Source organism: Centruroides vittatus, unplaced genomic scaffold (genome assembly GCF_030686945.1).
Source record: "Centruroides vittatus isolate TY-2023 unplaced genomic scaffold, ASM3068694v2 scaffold_576, whole genome shotgun sequence".
Taxonomy (NCBI): Eukaryota; Metazoa; Arthropoda; class Arachnida; order Scorpiones; family Buthidae; genus Centruroides; species Centruroides vittatus.
The window spans coordinates 2,900,217-2,917,118 of NW_027122713.1; the positions used below are offsets into that span (position 1 = coordinate 2,900,217).

Genomic DNA, 16,902 nt, shown 5'->3' on the forward strand with positions numbered 1-16,902 from the left:
AGCGCAACGCGTATAAATTTTGAGCAAGCATACAGGGATTTGTATGTGCGATTTCCGAAATTGCTTCACATATTAAATCTGAAATATGTGCCTCTGATCATGTGCGGAACATCACCCTTGAACAATTTTTGACACTTCTGGAGACTCGGACGCGAACCTTAGTCTCCAGAAGTGTCAAAAAATTTTTCAATACAACCGCACACACAGGAAACGTGAAAAGTTTGCATTTTGCACTTGATGACTTTTTTTTTTACTCTTTGTACATACAAAGTCAACAGACCGACGTCTTTGTCGCTTCTACCATCTGCTCCGAGTAAGGTTGCCAACTGAAAAAAATAAAAGTAGCAAAAAGCAAACAAAAAACTGTCTAAAAATAGCTAAAAAATTTTCAAAATTCTCTAAAAAATAGCTAAACAAAAAATAAAAATCTACTTTTAATTAATCTATTTTTAACTTTATTCAAAAATTCCATTTGTCGCTAAATTCCATTACTTCTTCAATTTCTTCATTGTGTTCAAAAGATGGTCCTGCTTCAAATTGTAAATGTTGATATGATTTTAAAGTGCCTATTTTTCGAATGACATTTGCTGGCAATTCATAATCATAGCTGCATTTCCCTAATCTTTTCAAACCATATCTAATCGTTAATATGCTACTGAGTGAAATAGTATTCAATCTATTCCACAGTTTGATCTTAACAATATTCATCTGGCTAAATAAACGCTCTACTTCTGCGTTTGAGTGAGGTAATAAAAGAATTTTTAAAACAAAATTGACCAAGTCTTGAAAGGGATTTTCTCTGGCAGCATATCGGTATTGAGCTACCTCCATCCACAGGTTTATCGTGCTGGAAGTTTCTTTCCACTGGATTGTATGGATTTTCCTCCATTGAAAGTCAATGCGAATTAATACTGTATCATCAGTGAAAAACATTTTCGCAAGATTTATTATACCACTTTTAATTGGGTTGAGACAATGGTCAATACTTAGTGATGTCGTGGTTTTCAACATTGATATATTGTCAGGTAACCTTTGCCGAAGTTGTTTTATAAGAGACAAAAGGAAGGCAATGCAGCGACTACGAATATTTTTCTTTTCTTCATCTAACAGTGCAGAATTGTTTATTTCAGTTTCAAACTGATAACCCAAATATGGATTGAGTGCTAAATGGTTTTCAATCACTACATCATTTGTTATTTTTGTTCCTGGAATAACAATCTTAGAACAACAAGATTCTATTAAATTTAGCAAGTCCTGTAGCAACTTCGTAGGATCATTATTCTCAGATTCAAATATTTTATTTAATCTCTGAACTTCATCAAGTACAGGTTTAAGAAATAAAAGAAGTAAGAAATTTCTTTGATCATCAAACATTGAGAACAAAATTTCTGCCGTATAACATCTTTCGTTCGTTCTAGCCAAATTAAAATTTGCCTTTAAATCATTCCATTGTTTCAAAATTCTATCAATAGCGGTCTGAATTGACATCCGAGTCTCACTACTTTGTACTAATTTCAATGGTTCATTTCCATCATTCATCGAAGAATAGAGTTCCTTGTATTTGGATTGTCTAATCGCAGAATGAGAAAACCAATTAAATGTTTCTTTAATAGGAAATTCTATATTTCTTGGAAGGCCTTCTTTTGTACCATGGGAAATAGTTAATTGTAATGAATGACAGAGGCAACGTACCAGAATCAAAGCAGGTACTTCGGCTTTGAGTTTAGCATATATACCATTATTGATTCCTATCATTACAGAAGCGTTATCTGTTCTAATTGCAACGAGTTTATGCAAATCCAAGGCATTATTTCTCAAGGAAAATTTAATTGCTTCACAAATTGCATGAGCATTGCACTCTTTAAGTGGTACTAAATCTAAAAAAGTTGTAGTTATGCATTTTTTATTTTGAGAGTAATATCTAATTACAATACCTAAAAGCTTGGAAATTGAAATGTCATTACTTTCGTCAATTAGTAAACTATAGTTGCTATCACCTATATCAACTATTAAATTTTCTTTAAAATGTGGTGCTAAAACATTTGAAATTATGGCTGAACATTTTGTTCGTCCAAGAGTCAGATTATTACAACTTTTGCTATCTGAAAAATTTGTTGTACAGAATTTAGTTAGTTTGTCTACATGACTTATAGGACAACTTTCTGCTACAAAAAGCGCCATATTTCCCTCTGTTCTATGAACATTTGAACTTTTCATAAATGGAAGAATATTTGCACTCCGCTGAATATTAAACGATGGCTCGGCTTTTATATGTTTTTGAGTTTTCCTATGCTTTTCTAAATCACTTACTTTTGCTATCAAAATGCAGTTACAATATTTACAGCGACTCTTTGTATTTTCTCCTTCTATTTCCCGCAACCAGTTTTTATACCTATCGTCACGTAGCCATTCTATTCGAAATTTTTGAGTGTATTTTCTTTCATTTGGCATTTTCACTGATATCAGGGTAATAAATAATAAATTGAAATACCAATAAATAATAGTAAATAATATTATCACAAAATGACACTATATTACAGCACTTGGTTACTCACGATGTGGGATAGGTAACTTATAAGGAATCCCAAACTTTGAATGTAACAACGATCACTATCAAACTTTAAGAAAATTGACAAACTATTTGAATCAGGATTGGACCTGCTACTGCTACTCGCGACGATAATGTCCATTAAGCTCCGTCCTCTTTACAAGTGTTTACCATATTTGGTCATGATAAGAGAACTTGAGCTCTGATTAGTGTTGCGACTTATTAAAAATAAGATTTCCGACTCATGCACATAATTATTGCACATTACAGATAATACAAATGAAGAAATTTATTAAATTTTAATAGTTTTATGAAATGTTTTGATTTCGTGAAAAATCTCTAAAATGTAGCTAAATTTACTAAAAAAAAATCTCTAGAAAAATCTCCATCGCTAAATTTCAAAAAAGGCCCTAACTAAAGCAAAAAACTCGCAAAATTTAGCGACTTTTTCGCTAAATTGGCAACACTAGCTCCGGGTTTGAACTTATAAACCCTTTGACGGCCGGATGGCCGAGCGGTAAAGGTGGGAGCCTACCGCTCTGGGGGACCCGGGATCGAATCCGAACGGGTCGAATAATCCCCAGGAATTTTTCGGGGGGTGGTCCGTTCGGATATGTCGGGCCCCGTCCCTCACCACCCGGTCGCCCCATTGTGGGCCTGGCCGAACCTATAATGGGCCTACTAAAAGAGGCCCTCTTAGTGCCCACAGGGCGAAAAGAGTTAAAAAAAAAAAAAAAAAAAACTTATAAACCCTCACCCTCCCGCTGGAAGGACGTCTGGTCTACACGCCACCACTCATTTATTTAATTTTCAATTTTATTAACGACGTAAAAATATATCAAAATAAAGCGACTGAAAATATTAATTAATTTACCGGTTAAATAATATATTTTAGTAAATAAAATTGACTAAAATTTTCATCGTTTATTTACTTTACGACGGCGACGCAGTTGGCAACACTTAAAAATGTAGAACGGAAGCGAGAAGTGGTGTGTGCGTTTAATGGTATCTAATGCCTTTAAAGGGATAATTATTCGATTTTTTGTAGAGAAAATAAGGTGGAAAGATGACGGTTATGGAATTTTTTGGTTGTACTTTTATAGCATTTGGTCCACCTTTTGCTATGTTCATTTTAACAATCGCTAAAGATCCGATACGTATCATCATATTGATATCGTCGTAAGTACAATGCTTCTGTCCAATATTTTATGCTCGTAAACCAATGATGGCTTCGAAATTTCTGAATAAATAAACTGCAATCGAATATATTTAACACATTATTCTACAAATAAGCTTAATTTCTGTATTTTATAAGTGTGAAGCCTTATAATTCTTTTGTATATATTGTTTGTGACGTTAATTGTGACAAGTCAGTGTACTCATTCATAATCGTGTTCAGTAGTTGATTATGAATGAGTCATTGTACATTTGGCTTACTCATCAAAATTCAGTGTGTCATATGACAAGAATTAAATAATAGTAATAATTTCTGAGGTTATCCTTTAATTTAAAGTCATAGAAAGATGATATGTAGTTGTGTTAAAGTCATTTTATCTGTGAATATATTAGTGTAATACATTCCATCGCAAGTGACAGATCTGTCAAATTCGGTTCTGTATTTAAAGCTATGAGAGATTATTTTTTTTTATTAAATATTTAAATGATATATTGTAGATTGATTAGAATCAGAATAGATAACAAGATAAGAATATTTTTTAGTTTAACTTGTAAATTAGTATTTTTAGGTTCTCTCTCATTCGTCCACTTCCTTTCCTTCTGGGCTGGCTTGGCATCCGAGTAAAACTGATTTTTGGTGCCCTGCTTCCGGAACGGTTGCCAGTATGTCTAGCACTGGCACTCTTGTAGGAACTATTTATAAACAACTTTAAAATATGTTTATGGAACTTTATTATATTTAGCTTATGTTTTTATTATTTATTTATTTTTTCCTCCTTTTGAGCATTTATGACTATTCATTATACCATTTGAGCAGCCTCCTTGTGGAACCAGTACACTGACCAGGATCATCAGTGACTTCTTTTCTTTGTGTTTTCCTTTTTCTTGTTTTTTTTTCTTAATTTCCTGATTAAATTTAAAGTATCCTTTGCACTTTTCACAAAATTTTTAATATTGGTTCTGTTGTAATGATTGAAAGTCATGCATATTTTCCATCCAATTTTCCATCTAATTTTTCTAAGCTGATACAAAATTCTAAATCAACACCAAAAAATACATGTGTTTTTCAAAATTAGCAGTTGTTTATGAAAAATAATATTTTATTTTTATAAAGATATTTCCACTAATGTAAAAGGGGAAACATTATTTGAAATTGACCTAGATTTTTATTAACTACTGAATGTAAACATTATTTTTTTTTCATTTTGACATTACATATGCTTTGCTTTATGCTATATATAATAATTTAAGGTAGATATTATAGTTTTGGTTGAGAAACTATAAAATTTTAGAGTAAAAATATGATTTTTTTTAATGTATAAAAGAATGAAAATATATATATATATATATATATAGAAATATGCAATTATTCATTAGAAATAACAGAAGTGATAAAATTATATATCATTATTATTTTTTTAGGATAGTTTATGAATTATAAAATATTTTATAATTATTTTAAAAATTTTCTAGCAATATTTGTGAATTTTATTGAATGTTAAATTATTAAACATGCAAATTTATATTTTCTACAGATTTTAAATTTTAAACTAATTGATTGTAAATGAATAATTATTTAGCATACAAGGAAAAATATTTAATAGGTGTTCTAACATTTGGTAACAAAATATCTGTATGGCATACTGCTGATGATAGGTAGAAATTCGTTTCAAAAATGTTATGAAAATAAACATACAATTTCCTTGAATATGATTGGACTTATTCATTGAATTAACTAGTAATTGCTTTTTTATCTTTATTTTAAAATGTCGTATTTTATTTATGTATTCTAAAACTGTTTTATGAATGAAGCTGTATTATACAAATAAATTATTACTTAATAAGGAAAATAATTTCTGTTGGATCCAAATTTTGATATAATTAACTTAATTACAGCAAAAGTTTTTAATCATCAATAACTACTTCTTAACCTGTTACCGGTGTGTAATCCCTCTTTATCAAACTCGTAACTCAAAAAATAGGTGTATATAAATGTTTTCGAACCACAAACATCGGTTCTTCCTCAGGCAATACAAATTTTGTTGGAACTGCCATTTGAATCACTTCGAATTTGTTGAAATCATGCTCGAATTTTAATCATGTGTTATAACATTTATTGGGAAATATTGTATCAGATATTCAAAAATTTACACAAAAAGCTTTGTTTGCAGCATAAACAGTTTAATTACAAATGTTTTTGGCCTTTTTTAAAGATCAAAATATATCACATAAAAGATGTACTGCTTCTTTTGTTTGCTTAATTCTTCAGCTGTGTCATAATTATTATGATGTATAACTTGTATAAGTATGAATAAAATAATAATATAATGTACATTTGAGTAATTCATTTGAGTTATATTCTTTCATTCTTTAATTCAACCTTTTAGCATGTTCTATTCATGAATAAAAAAAGTTTTAAATCTTTCCTATCAGACAGAAATTTTTTGTCTGTTAAATCAAGGGTTTACTATAATTATATGAGCAATATTTTAGCAATTGACATAATTGAATTTGTCTCATCCTTTTCCACAGCTATAGGGAAAATTAAAAAACTGTATTATGTATTATCTGAGTATTAATTTTCATTTTCTTATTTGGATGAAAACCATTATGAAATTGATACAAATGATTCAGGAACAATATTTTATATAATTATTAATTGCATTTTAATTACATTTGAATAGATAAATCAAGCCATTTATTACCCAATATTGAATGTAATCTATACTTGTAAATAGCATAATAATTGCAAAATTGCTTTTGAAATATTTTGTGTTAAGTAATAAATATAACAGGTCAAGAGCATCATTCATATTTTAAATATGAAGAATTGTAAAAAGTAAAATAACAAAATTCTTACATATTATAATTTCAAAACGGTATAGTATAATGTCTATAGATATTTTTTTGAAAGAAATCTGTGTTGAGCGGCACTCTTATTCTTAAAATCCTGGATACACCACTGTTAGTGTAGGTCTGCTACTGAGTCCTGTGATGTTGCTAATGCTTTTTATAAATATGAGGGTAATCCCAAAAGTAAGGTCTCCTATTTTTTTAAAAATACAAAGAAACATTTATTTTCAATAATATTCATATCATTTTAAAGCTTGAACATTTATCTATTTTTCTACATAATTGACATTTCAGTCGATGCATTTTTGTAGGCGCTGTGGCAATTTTTATATGCTCGTGTCATACCAGCTTGCTGCCATGTCATGTTAAACCGATTGAAATTCATCACCAATTGACAGAAGTGTATGGCGAGTTGTGCATAGATGTCAAAAATGTCCTGATGTGATGTAGGAAATTTGCAGCTGAAAGTACTGAAATTCACAACAAAGAAAGAAACGGGAGACCGTCAATTTCCGATGAGACAATTGCGATGATTGAACAAACTATGCGTGAAGATTCGCGAATCACTTGGGATGATCTCTACATTTTGGTTCTTAGGGTTTCTTGAAGCATTATTCATAGGATTTTAATGGAAAAGCTGCAATATTGAAAAGTGTGTGCAAGATGGGTCCCGTGATATGGCAGCGAGCTGGTATGACATGGACATAGAAAAATTGCCACAGCGCCTACAAAAATTCATCGACCAAAATGGTGATTATGTAGAAAAATAGATAAATGTTCAAGCTTTAAAATGATATGAACATTATTGAAACTAAAAGTTTCTTTATACAGTAGAGCATCGATTATCCGACTCAATTGGGGACTGGGGTTGGTCGGATAACTGAAAAGTCGGATAACCGAAAAGTATGAAAAAATACATTATTAGTGTAGTGTATTAGGCCTGGTTTAAATACTAGCCTCCCTTTCATGGTTGAGCCAGTGCTGCCAGCTAAAACATGCAAAAATTTAACAAAAATAATATTAAAGTAGCCAAGACATAACCAAATATTGTAGTGCCACATCACTAGCGGACATTTGAATTTGCCGACTAGAACACGGTCGGTTAATCGGGGGTTGGATAATCGATGCTCTACTGTATTTAAAAGAAATAGGAGACCTTACTTTTGGGATTACCCTCATATTATAATACAAAGGGTTTCTTTTGTTGAAGGGTTGTTTGTGAAAATACAAAAAGTTATCTATAATAAAAAGAATTATATATAATTCTAATAGATTTGTTAGACCAATGCAACAATATTACAGCATGCTTCTTAGACTTAAATGTAGTGTACATTTCAGAGATGGCCATAATATTTATTCAAAGTATATATGAACCAGAATTTCAACATGGTTGATCCCTTTCTGTTCCATTGACACCATTAGATACAAATGTGCGGTGTTTAGAATGTTAATAAAGAGAGCATATACTCACTGTAATAACAACCAAGATTGTTTGGAGAAACTGAAACAGATTAAAGGATATTACTGTAAATCGTGTATTCCAGAAATTTGCTCAAACTTACACACAAAATACAAAGGTTGAATCTCCTCTTAACTATCTTTTAATAGATTTGAATAAATAATAATTATTTAAAGAAAATACTATATAATGATGCATTAATACATAAGAAATTATTATATATATATATTTAATAATTTCTTATGTATTAATGCATCATATATATGTATGATGTATAATAATTTCTTTATTATATATATATAAAGAAATTATTATTATATATTAAAAGTATCTTCCAGGTGTTGTCATTCTTTGAGTCCAAAAATGTTAGATATTTTATATAATAGGAATTGGAGTTGTCTGAAGTCATGTCTTGGGTTGGTTCTTTTTTTTTCCAGAACCTAAATCATTAAATTTATCAAGAGACGACACTTAACACCTACCATATTTTACGGACTATAGGACGCTATGGACTATAAGATGCACCTTAATTTTTAAACAATTTTTTAAAAATTTACCTATAAGACACACCTGAATTTTGGAGGCAATTTTTCGAAGAAAAAAGTGCATCTTACCGTCTGTAAAATACGGTATCTCTAGTCCAAAGGACTTTTAATTAATAATTAGTACCATTATTATTGCCCGATATAATCAGGCAAATCAGGCAATCGTTTGGCATTAAATAAAAACTGGATTATTGGATGTTTATATTTTATATATTATACTGTATATGTTTATATATTTATGGACATGGACATAAATTTCTGCGAAAGGTGAGATTATATTGGTTTGATGAAATGAACTAATGCAACATAAAGATGATCTACCAGAAGGTATCTTCCAGGTGGACTTTCTATGGGAAATTGACCCTATTTAGATGTAAAACACATGAAGAAAATCTGGAAAACTGCATGCAGCCAACTAATTATTAGTCAGGCTCAGACTTATAACCAACTACACTGTTCAGTAATTTTAGCAACTTTGCCATACTAGTGGGCAGTGACATTATGAAACCACAACGTAGAAAATAAGGGATGAAGTAAACTTGGGAAAGCTTACATCTAGCATTGGATTAATAAAAGCTATGAATGAGCATATATTATTATCTATTGGTATAATATTAATAATGCTAAATCAGTGATTCTCAAAGTGGGGGTCGCAACCCCCAAGAGGGTCGCGAAAAATATTTTGGGGGTCACTGAAAAATTGATGCCAGATCAATTTTTTTTCAAATATTTTATAAATTTAGTATGGATTCATGTTTAGAAATAATAGAAATAAAAAATATATAAAATAATTTTTACTTAAATAAATTGCACATATAAATAATAAAAACAATATAAATATTTTAATACGAGCCTAATATTCATAAATTGTGCACTATTGGATTTCCCAATAGTGCACAAAGCACTCTCAGCCTAAACTTCTATCATAGTTTATATGATAGAACAACATTGTCATTTGGATAATAATAAATGCTTACTGGAACAAACAAATCAGAAATTAAATCTATTACACGCCTTTAAAGTATCCAGCATACTATTAAATTTTCATAAGAACGTTTTCGATCACTTTTAGAGATCTTCTTCAGTTACCCATTAAAAAGAATGAACAAAATTTGAATTTTGTTCGTTCTTTTTAATGGGTAACTGAAGAAGATCTCTAAAAGTGATCGAAAACGTTCTTATGAAAATTTAATAGTATGCTGGATACTTTAAAGGCGTGTAATAGATTTAATTTCTGATTGTCATTTGGAACGGTGTCGCTAGCAGCATTGTGTCTGGGCAAGTTGAGTTAGAAATACAGTAGAGCATCGATTATCCGAAAACCGATCAACCGAAATCTTTTCAAACCGAAATTTAAATTTCCACTAGTGCTGTGGTGCTGCAATATTTGGCTATGTCTTGGGCTACTCTAATATTATTTTAGTTGGTATGTGTTTTTAGCTGGCAGCACTGGAGTGACCATGAGAGGGTATTTAACCCCCTCCCTTTAGGATGTTTTCCTACACACAGTCATTCTTCGGGGGTCCTTTGAAATTTTTAAGTGCAAAAGGGAGGTCGCAGACCAAAAAGTTTGAGAAACACTGGATTAAATGACCTGCTGTTTTATCAAGCTATAATAAGGTTCGTTTAATAATTAGAAGTAAAGTAATATGACTAGAGGTAGGCAGATAGGTTGTCTTCTTGTGATAATTTTAATAATAATAATAAATTAATTTTTAATTTTCAATTTTTGGAAGAAGAAAAATTAATTTATTATAATTATTAAAATTATCACAAGATGATGATCTAACTGCCTACCTGTAGTCAAATTACTTTATGCCTAATTATTAAGTTAGCCTTATTATAGCCCTATAATAAAGCAGATTGTTTGGTGTTATTTGAAAATCTGGTTTATGGATTGTTTATATAGATATAAGTAACAAAAGTCTGCTTAAATTTCATTCAATTTGTCACAAATTGTCTTTGCACCCAAATTCTGATAAGTCTGCATTTTATAATGGTAATAAATTAAATCGGTTTACACAAAATTTTCAGTGTGAATTGTAAGATAGTAATTTCTTTTAAATTTAAAATTTATTTTGTATACTACTACTTTCTATATATTAACAGGACTTATTATACTGGAAAATATGGATGCAGATATTTAGTCTTACAGATCAAAAATAATGTTCTTTATTTAGTTCACCTGAACACATACACTTTAAACTTGTGTTTCGGACTTGTCTAAAGTTGTATGTGTTCAGGTGAACTAAATAAAGAACATTATTTTTGATCTGTAAGACTAAATATCTGCATCCATATTTTCCAGTATAATAAGTCCTGTTAATATATAGAAAGTACTAGTATACAAAATAAATTTTAAATTTAAGTTAAAAAAGGACACAAAGGCATAATAATTAGAAATTTCTTTTATTTATAATATTTGTTTAATTTATTTGTTGATTACTTATCTTCAGGTTTTACCTGAAGATAAGTAATCAACAAATAATGCTTTCATTAGTGAAAATATAAAACAATATTCTTTAATAAATAATTAAGTTTAATAATCTTAATTACTTTACTTTCAATATTATTATTGTTTAATAAATGAAATAATGGTATTTATATCTAGCATTTATTGAAAGTAGGATAATTATTTTTAAATTGTTGGTCATTACCAAAAATAGAAATGTGTTAGATGTAATGTTGATGATAACTTCATGGCTAGATATAATAATGGACCAAGCAAGACAGTACAAGAAAAAAAGTACATAGATAGCTTATCAGCTGAAGTTTGGAAGTTATTAGAAGTTTGATAGTGAATGGATGACTAAATAAATATATAAATATTTAATAAAATATTCTAAGATGAAAAGAGATGGAATGAATTTAAGTTTGCTATTTGATACAAATTTAAAGTGATGATGAAAAGCATCATTGCCATATTATTAAATTGTGGTATTCTTACCAGTATTTAGTCTTGATATTAAATTGTGGTGTGTAATAATAGATTTCAAGTAGTTGCACTTGACCATCAAGAACTTTTAAGAGGCCCGGGGTAGAGTGGCCACCATTTGCCATATATAGGTGTTTGTTTATTAATAAAAATAGTTTTATTAATTTTATTTTTTGTTAGTAAAGTTAACATTCATTTTTAGGGATAGGAATTGTTATATGCTCTTAAGTTTTTCCTGGACCTTGGGAAAAACCCCAGTTCCTCTCTCTTGACAGCCCTGGTTACACGAGAAAACATATTTTTGAAAGCTATTTTGGTTTTCTTTCTGAATAACATAATGACCAGTTTCTAATTTAAATAATTGACATATGGGTAGTCCTTGGTTAATATATTTTGTTTTAACTTGGCTCATTAATTAATTAAGGAAAGTTTTGTACTACACTTCACTTTTTTTTAAATATAATATGGTTCCAAAGAAGATCACCATTAGCTGGCTTATGGGGAGTTTACTTAATAAGTTATTCATAAAGAATGTATTCTTTGAGTATATTCTTGAGGTGTATATATATTCATTTAAGTGATGTATTAATGAACACTTTATATTAAATACATATTTCTTAAGAAAAAAAATGAAAAATTAATTTTTAAAAGTAACTAAAATTTATGTTTTAGACAATATAAGTAATTTAGAATTGATCATTTATTTTTGATTATACATTTTTTGAGACCTTTCACATTTCATAATCTTACTCATTGTCAGATCAAAAGAGTTTTGACACAAATTGAAACCTTTCACACAGATCTGATGATGAGTGTGTAAGGTAAAAAATGTTTAATGAAAAATATTTTAAAGATATCTTCTAACCTAATCACTGGTACTAATGATAACACTAAATAACTTTTTACTTCCGGTGACAAAACTTTAATAAATCGTCAAATGAACACTTTCGACCTTATCCAAGGTCTACTTCAGGTTAATAGAACAATTCAAAAATTGAAATGCTAGGAATAGAACGTTTTTGAACATTAAATTTAAAATATTTCGAACATATAAACACAAAGACTTAACGGTTGTAAATACACGAATTCACCATATACATATAATGCAACTACTGTGTACTTATTATTATTTACTGGCATACTGCACCCTCAAATAATAATTATTGCAGGAGTTGCGTTATGTGTATATGGTGAACTCGTGTATTTACAACCGTTAAGTCTTTGTTTTTATATGTTTGAAATATTTTAAATTTAATGTTCAAAAAATTCTATTCCTAGCATTTCAATTTTTGAATTGTTCTATTAACCTGAAGTAGACCTTGGATAAGGTCGAAAGCATTCAATTGATGATTTATTAAAGTTTTGTCACCAAAAGTAAGTTATTTAGTGTTATAATAAATATTTTGACTCTGAATTGTATAGCGATCCTCTATATTTTGTATGAGAAATTATTAGGCAAAGTATTCATATAATTTAAAATTATTTTCTGATAGAAATAACATAATTTACAACTGGCCCAAAAGTCAGTTTATATCAGGTCAGTCCATAAATTTGTGTGCATTTGTAGTTAAAATAAAAACTTCATAATAAAATTAATTTGAATCCAAAATGTCATCACTTTTTACTACATCTTGTCATCTTGAAAGTAATTTTTTAATTCTACTTTCATAAAAAGTTTTCAGTTTAGGATCAAAATATTCTGTAACTGTACTTTCAACACTATTTTTGTTTAAATCTTTTTATTTTTTTTAAAAAAGTTCTTCAAGACCTGAAATAAATGATAACCACTTGGTGCCAAGTCTGGTGAATATGGTTGGTGAGGTAAAATTTACCTCACCAGTTGATTGTAATGTTACACCAATTGCACTTTGTTGAGAATTGGTTTTGTAGTGTGCAGTTTGGTGTTGTCATGTTGCAATAAAACATTCTATTGATTATTGGATGACTGTTTTTTGTTGTAATTTTTCATGTAAATGTTCGCAATATATTGCAGCTGTAATTGTTTGGTTTGCTTCTAATAGCTCAAAGTAAATTACATCAAACATGTCCCACCAAACAGACAAAAGAATCTTTTTGGCTGTTGATCTCAGCCTATTCATTGTCTTTTTCTTAATGCATTATCATAAATGATTCTCTTCTCATCTCTGATAACAAGAGGATCAAAGAAGGGTTTCAAAACAACATCCAAAATTAGAGAAATGTATATGTTTATTTGCAGCTACTGATTAGCCAGCAATAATTCATGCAGCACTCATTTTTCTAGCTTTGACATTTTTCCAATTTCTTTTAAGTGTTAGTGGATGAATTTGAACAGTCTGCAAGTTCTATCAACAATTACATTTGGTTCTGCTGCTACTAATCCTGAGAGAGCAACATTATCAAAGTCCGCTGATCTTCCTGAATGAGTTTTATCCTCCAAACTAAAATCATTCTTCTTAAACTTTCAAACCTTGGGCAGCCCTGACACTAATAACATTATGCACTGTGCTAATTTCCTTTGCTGCACTTGTAGCATTTTTACCACTTAAAAACAAAAAATATAAAATATGTTTTGTATTCATTCACAATCTTCATTACAATGGATTAAATAATAACATGTTAAAAACACACAATACTACTAAACTTAGGAATTATTCAACTGTATTTCAGATCAGTTTGAACTTTGATCAGAATTTATTTGCATCAAAATATGTCTAAACTTTAGTGAACAAAATGTGCATGGAATTATGGACTGACCTGATATATACAGGATGCTTAGTAAAGTTTTTTTACACCCAAGTAACTGATGAATGCAGATAGCTACAGTTATGAACATAATACATAGTTAAAGTGCTATAATGGTAAAATTTGGAAATTAGTGTTTTTATCTTGAAAATGATCTTGAAATCGATAAGTGCATCATTTTCATTTATGTGAAAAAATCAGTTTTGAAGTTGTAGAGCATAACTGATTTAGTACGAAAAGACATCCTGCATAAATGATTAGCGTGTAAGAGATGCTAATGAGCATGGTGAGCACAGACATTAAAATGTTTATTTTGTTTGTAAAATTCATGTGTTTTTATTCATTTTCCATGTATTTCTTGATTCCCATGTCTTCATGCTGCATGTATTGTATTTTGTACATTGCTCACAGAAGTCAGTGTAGAGGGACTTTAGTATATGCCCTGTATAAATATACACATATTAGATATATAACTTAGGGGTTCAACTGTGTGTGTATGTATGTTTGTGTGTGTGTGTATGTTTGTGTGTATATATATATATATATATATATATATATACACAGATGAATCTCTAATAATGGCCACCTCTAAATAATAGCTTTTTTTTTTTTTCCAGGAATGTTTCTTTTTGAAATGTATGGAAAATAACCTCCAAACAACAAACATTCTTTGTTTTCAACAGTAGCTGTTGTTCAGAGATTTACTTTATATAATTGATTAACTAACTTTTGAACCACCCTGTACAGTCTATTGGATTATATTTGATAAATATAATTCAATATGTACTATTTTTTTTGAAATTATTTTTCTGTTTAATATTATATATTTTACACTATAAAAGATATCATTTAAATTACTATTTTTATTATTACATTATTATATAAATCACAATTCTAATAATGATATTGTACTTACATTAAATAGTGAATTTAATAACCAGAATGCTTACATCAAGTAACCAATTAATTGTATTTATTACTTACTATTAAAATCAAACACTGATAATTAGGCAAAATATATCAGATTACTTACTAATTGCATATGAAAGTTAATTATGATAATGATAATTTTATATAAAAAGTAAGCATGTTTCAACTATTAGTAACAAAATTTAATTAATTAACCATTAAAAAAGTTAAGTCTTGGGTAATGTTTTGCAAATAACCTTTCTAACTGATTTGTATTTTCCAAAATTATAAACGGAAAATATTGTCAGAGCAAATGATGTCAGACAATGATTTATAGGAACAAATTAATCAAGTTAATTAAATGAGCAAAAATATAGAATATAAAATTGGATACAGTAGATTCTGAAATTACATATTTTATTTAAATTTTGCAGTTTAAACTAATGATAAAGTACATAGTTACCTTCTTCACATATGAATTTGATCCTGCTAGATGTGAGTGATGGAAAATTTTGTGTTGACTCATCAAGTTGTTCTTGTCAAAATAATAATTTACATACACACACACACACACACACACACACACACACATCTCCAAGTTGAGCTATTGAATACACTGTATAAATGGGGAAAAGGAAATTTTGACTTCGATTTTCTTCATACCACATTAATATTGTGGAAATTAGAAAGACTATTAGAAATGTTGTTTTTTGAATATGAATTTTATCATCAGATCAAAAATAATTATAAAAATAAATGAATTAAACTGTTGAAATAACAGCTTATAGAAACCTTCTTGTCATTTCTTTTTCAAAGATTTGACCAAGGTAGTAAAAGTCATCCACTCTGCAATCTAGATTTGAATCCAGGGAGTCTAAGTTTAATACTTTCAGTATCCACTCACAACAGGAAGATTATGTTGCATATTCAAACATCAAATACCATTTATTAATTGATAATTTGAGCACTATAATAAGGTCTTTTTACGACTTCTCACACACTATTAAGAACTCATTCAGAGTTTGATGAAACATTAAATATTTATTTGTAACCACAGTATGCATTTTGAACAGACAAGCTGTCTCCTCTTCAGCCATTACAATCACTAAATTACAAGCATATAATTCATAATTATAAATCCATATATCTTGTAAATAACCTTCCAATTAACTATTTGATTACCCAAAATATAAAAAATTTAATTTTTCTGCCATTTAATCTATAGCTATATAGGCACAAACCTTACAGAGATCATTATTACAGTAGAGCGTCATTTATCCAAATCAGTTGGGGACTGGAGTTGTTCGGATAATGTATTTTTTGGATAACCGATTATGTACAAAAAAATATATTAACCTATTCCATGTTGAAAATTTTCTCCGTTGTGTTTCGCTTCGCATTGAATTTTTGTCGATGTTAAGCCTAATATAAATTTTTAAAAATAATAATCCTGGCTAATCCTGGCTAGTTAAAAATTATTTCTTTATTTTGTACAAACAAAATAAATGTATTGAAAAATATAAAAACAAAAAAAATTATATTTTGGAAGTTAATCTAGTATCAAAAACGTTTGATTTAGCACGACACAGTACGACTGGAATACTTTCGTTTAACCGACATTTCGGTTGATCGGGTTTTGGATAAACGACACTCTACTGTATTATATAATTAATAATAGTGGGTCAAGAAGCATAACATTAAATCAAATACCATGTTATAGCTTAACATACAATATATTTATTCGTGGTAACTT

General features: G+C 29.1%; 2 protein-coding genes across 2 annotated transcripts in view; one reads left to right on the forward strand and one right to left on the reverse strand.

Annotated features, from left to right (window-relative positions):
* Nucleotides 1-459: 459 nt before the first annotated feature.
* Nucleotides 460-2,451, reverse strand: LOC136989460 (uncharacterized). The gene has a single exon (XM_067287613.1). The coding sequence runs from the start codon at nucleotides 2,449-2,451 to the stop codon at nucleotides 460-462; it is 1,992 nt and encodes a 663-aa protein (XP_067143714.1).
* Nucleotides 2,452-3,501: 1,050 nt separating this feature from the next.
* Nucleotides 3,502-16,902, forward strand: part of aph-1 (gamma-secretase subunit Aph-1) — a 37,775-nt gene continuing 24,374 nt past the window's right edge. Inside the window, exon 1 of the mRNA XM_067287658.1 lies at nucleotides 3,502-3,727. Within this exon, the coding sequence (XP_067143759.1) occupies nucleotides 3,615-3,727 (113 nt within the window). The 5' untranslated portion in view covers nucleotides 3,502-3,614. The remainder of the gene's footprint in view (nucleotides 3,728-16,902) is intronic.

Coding starts and splice junctions, on each gene's coding strand:
- LOC136989460 (XM_067287613.1), bottom strand. CDS start 2,451: ATGCCAAATGAAAGAAAATACACTCAAAAATTTCGAATAGAATGGCTA.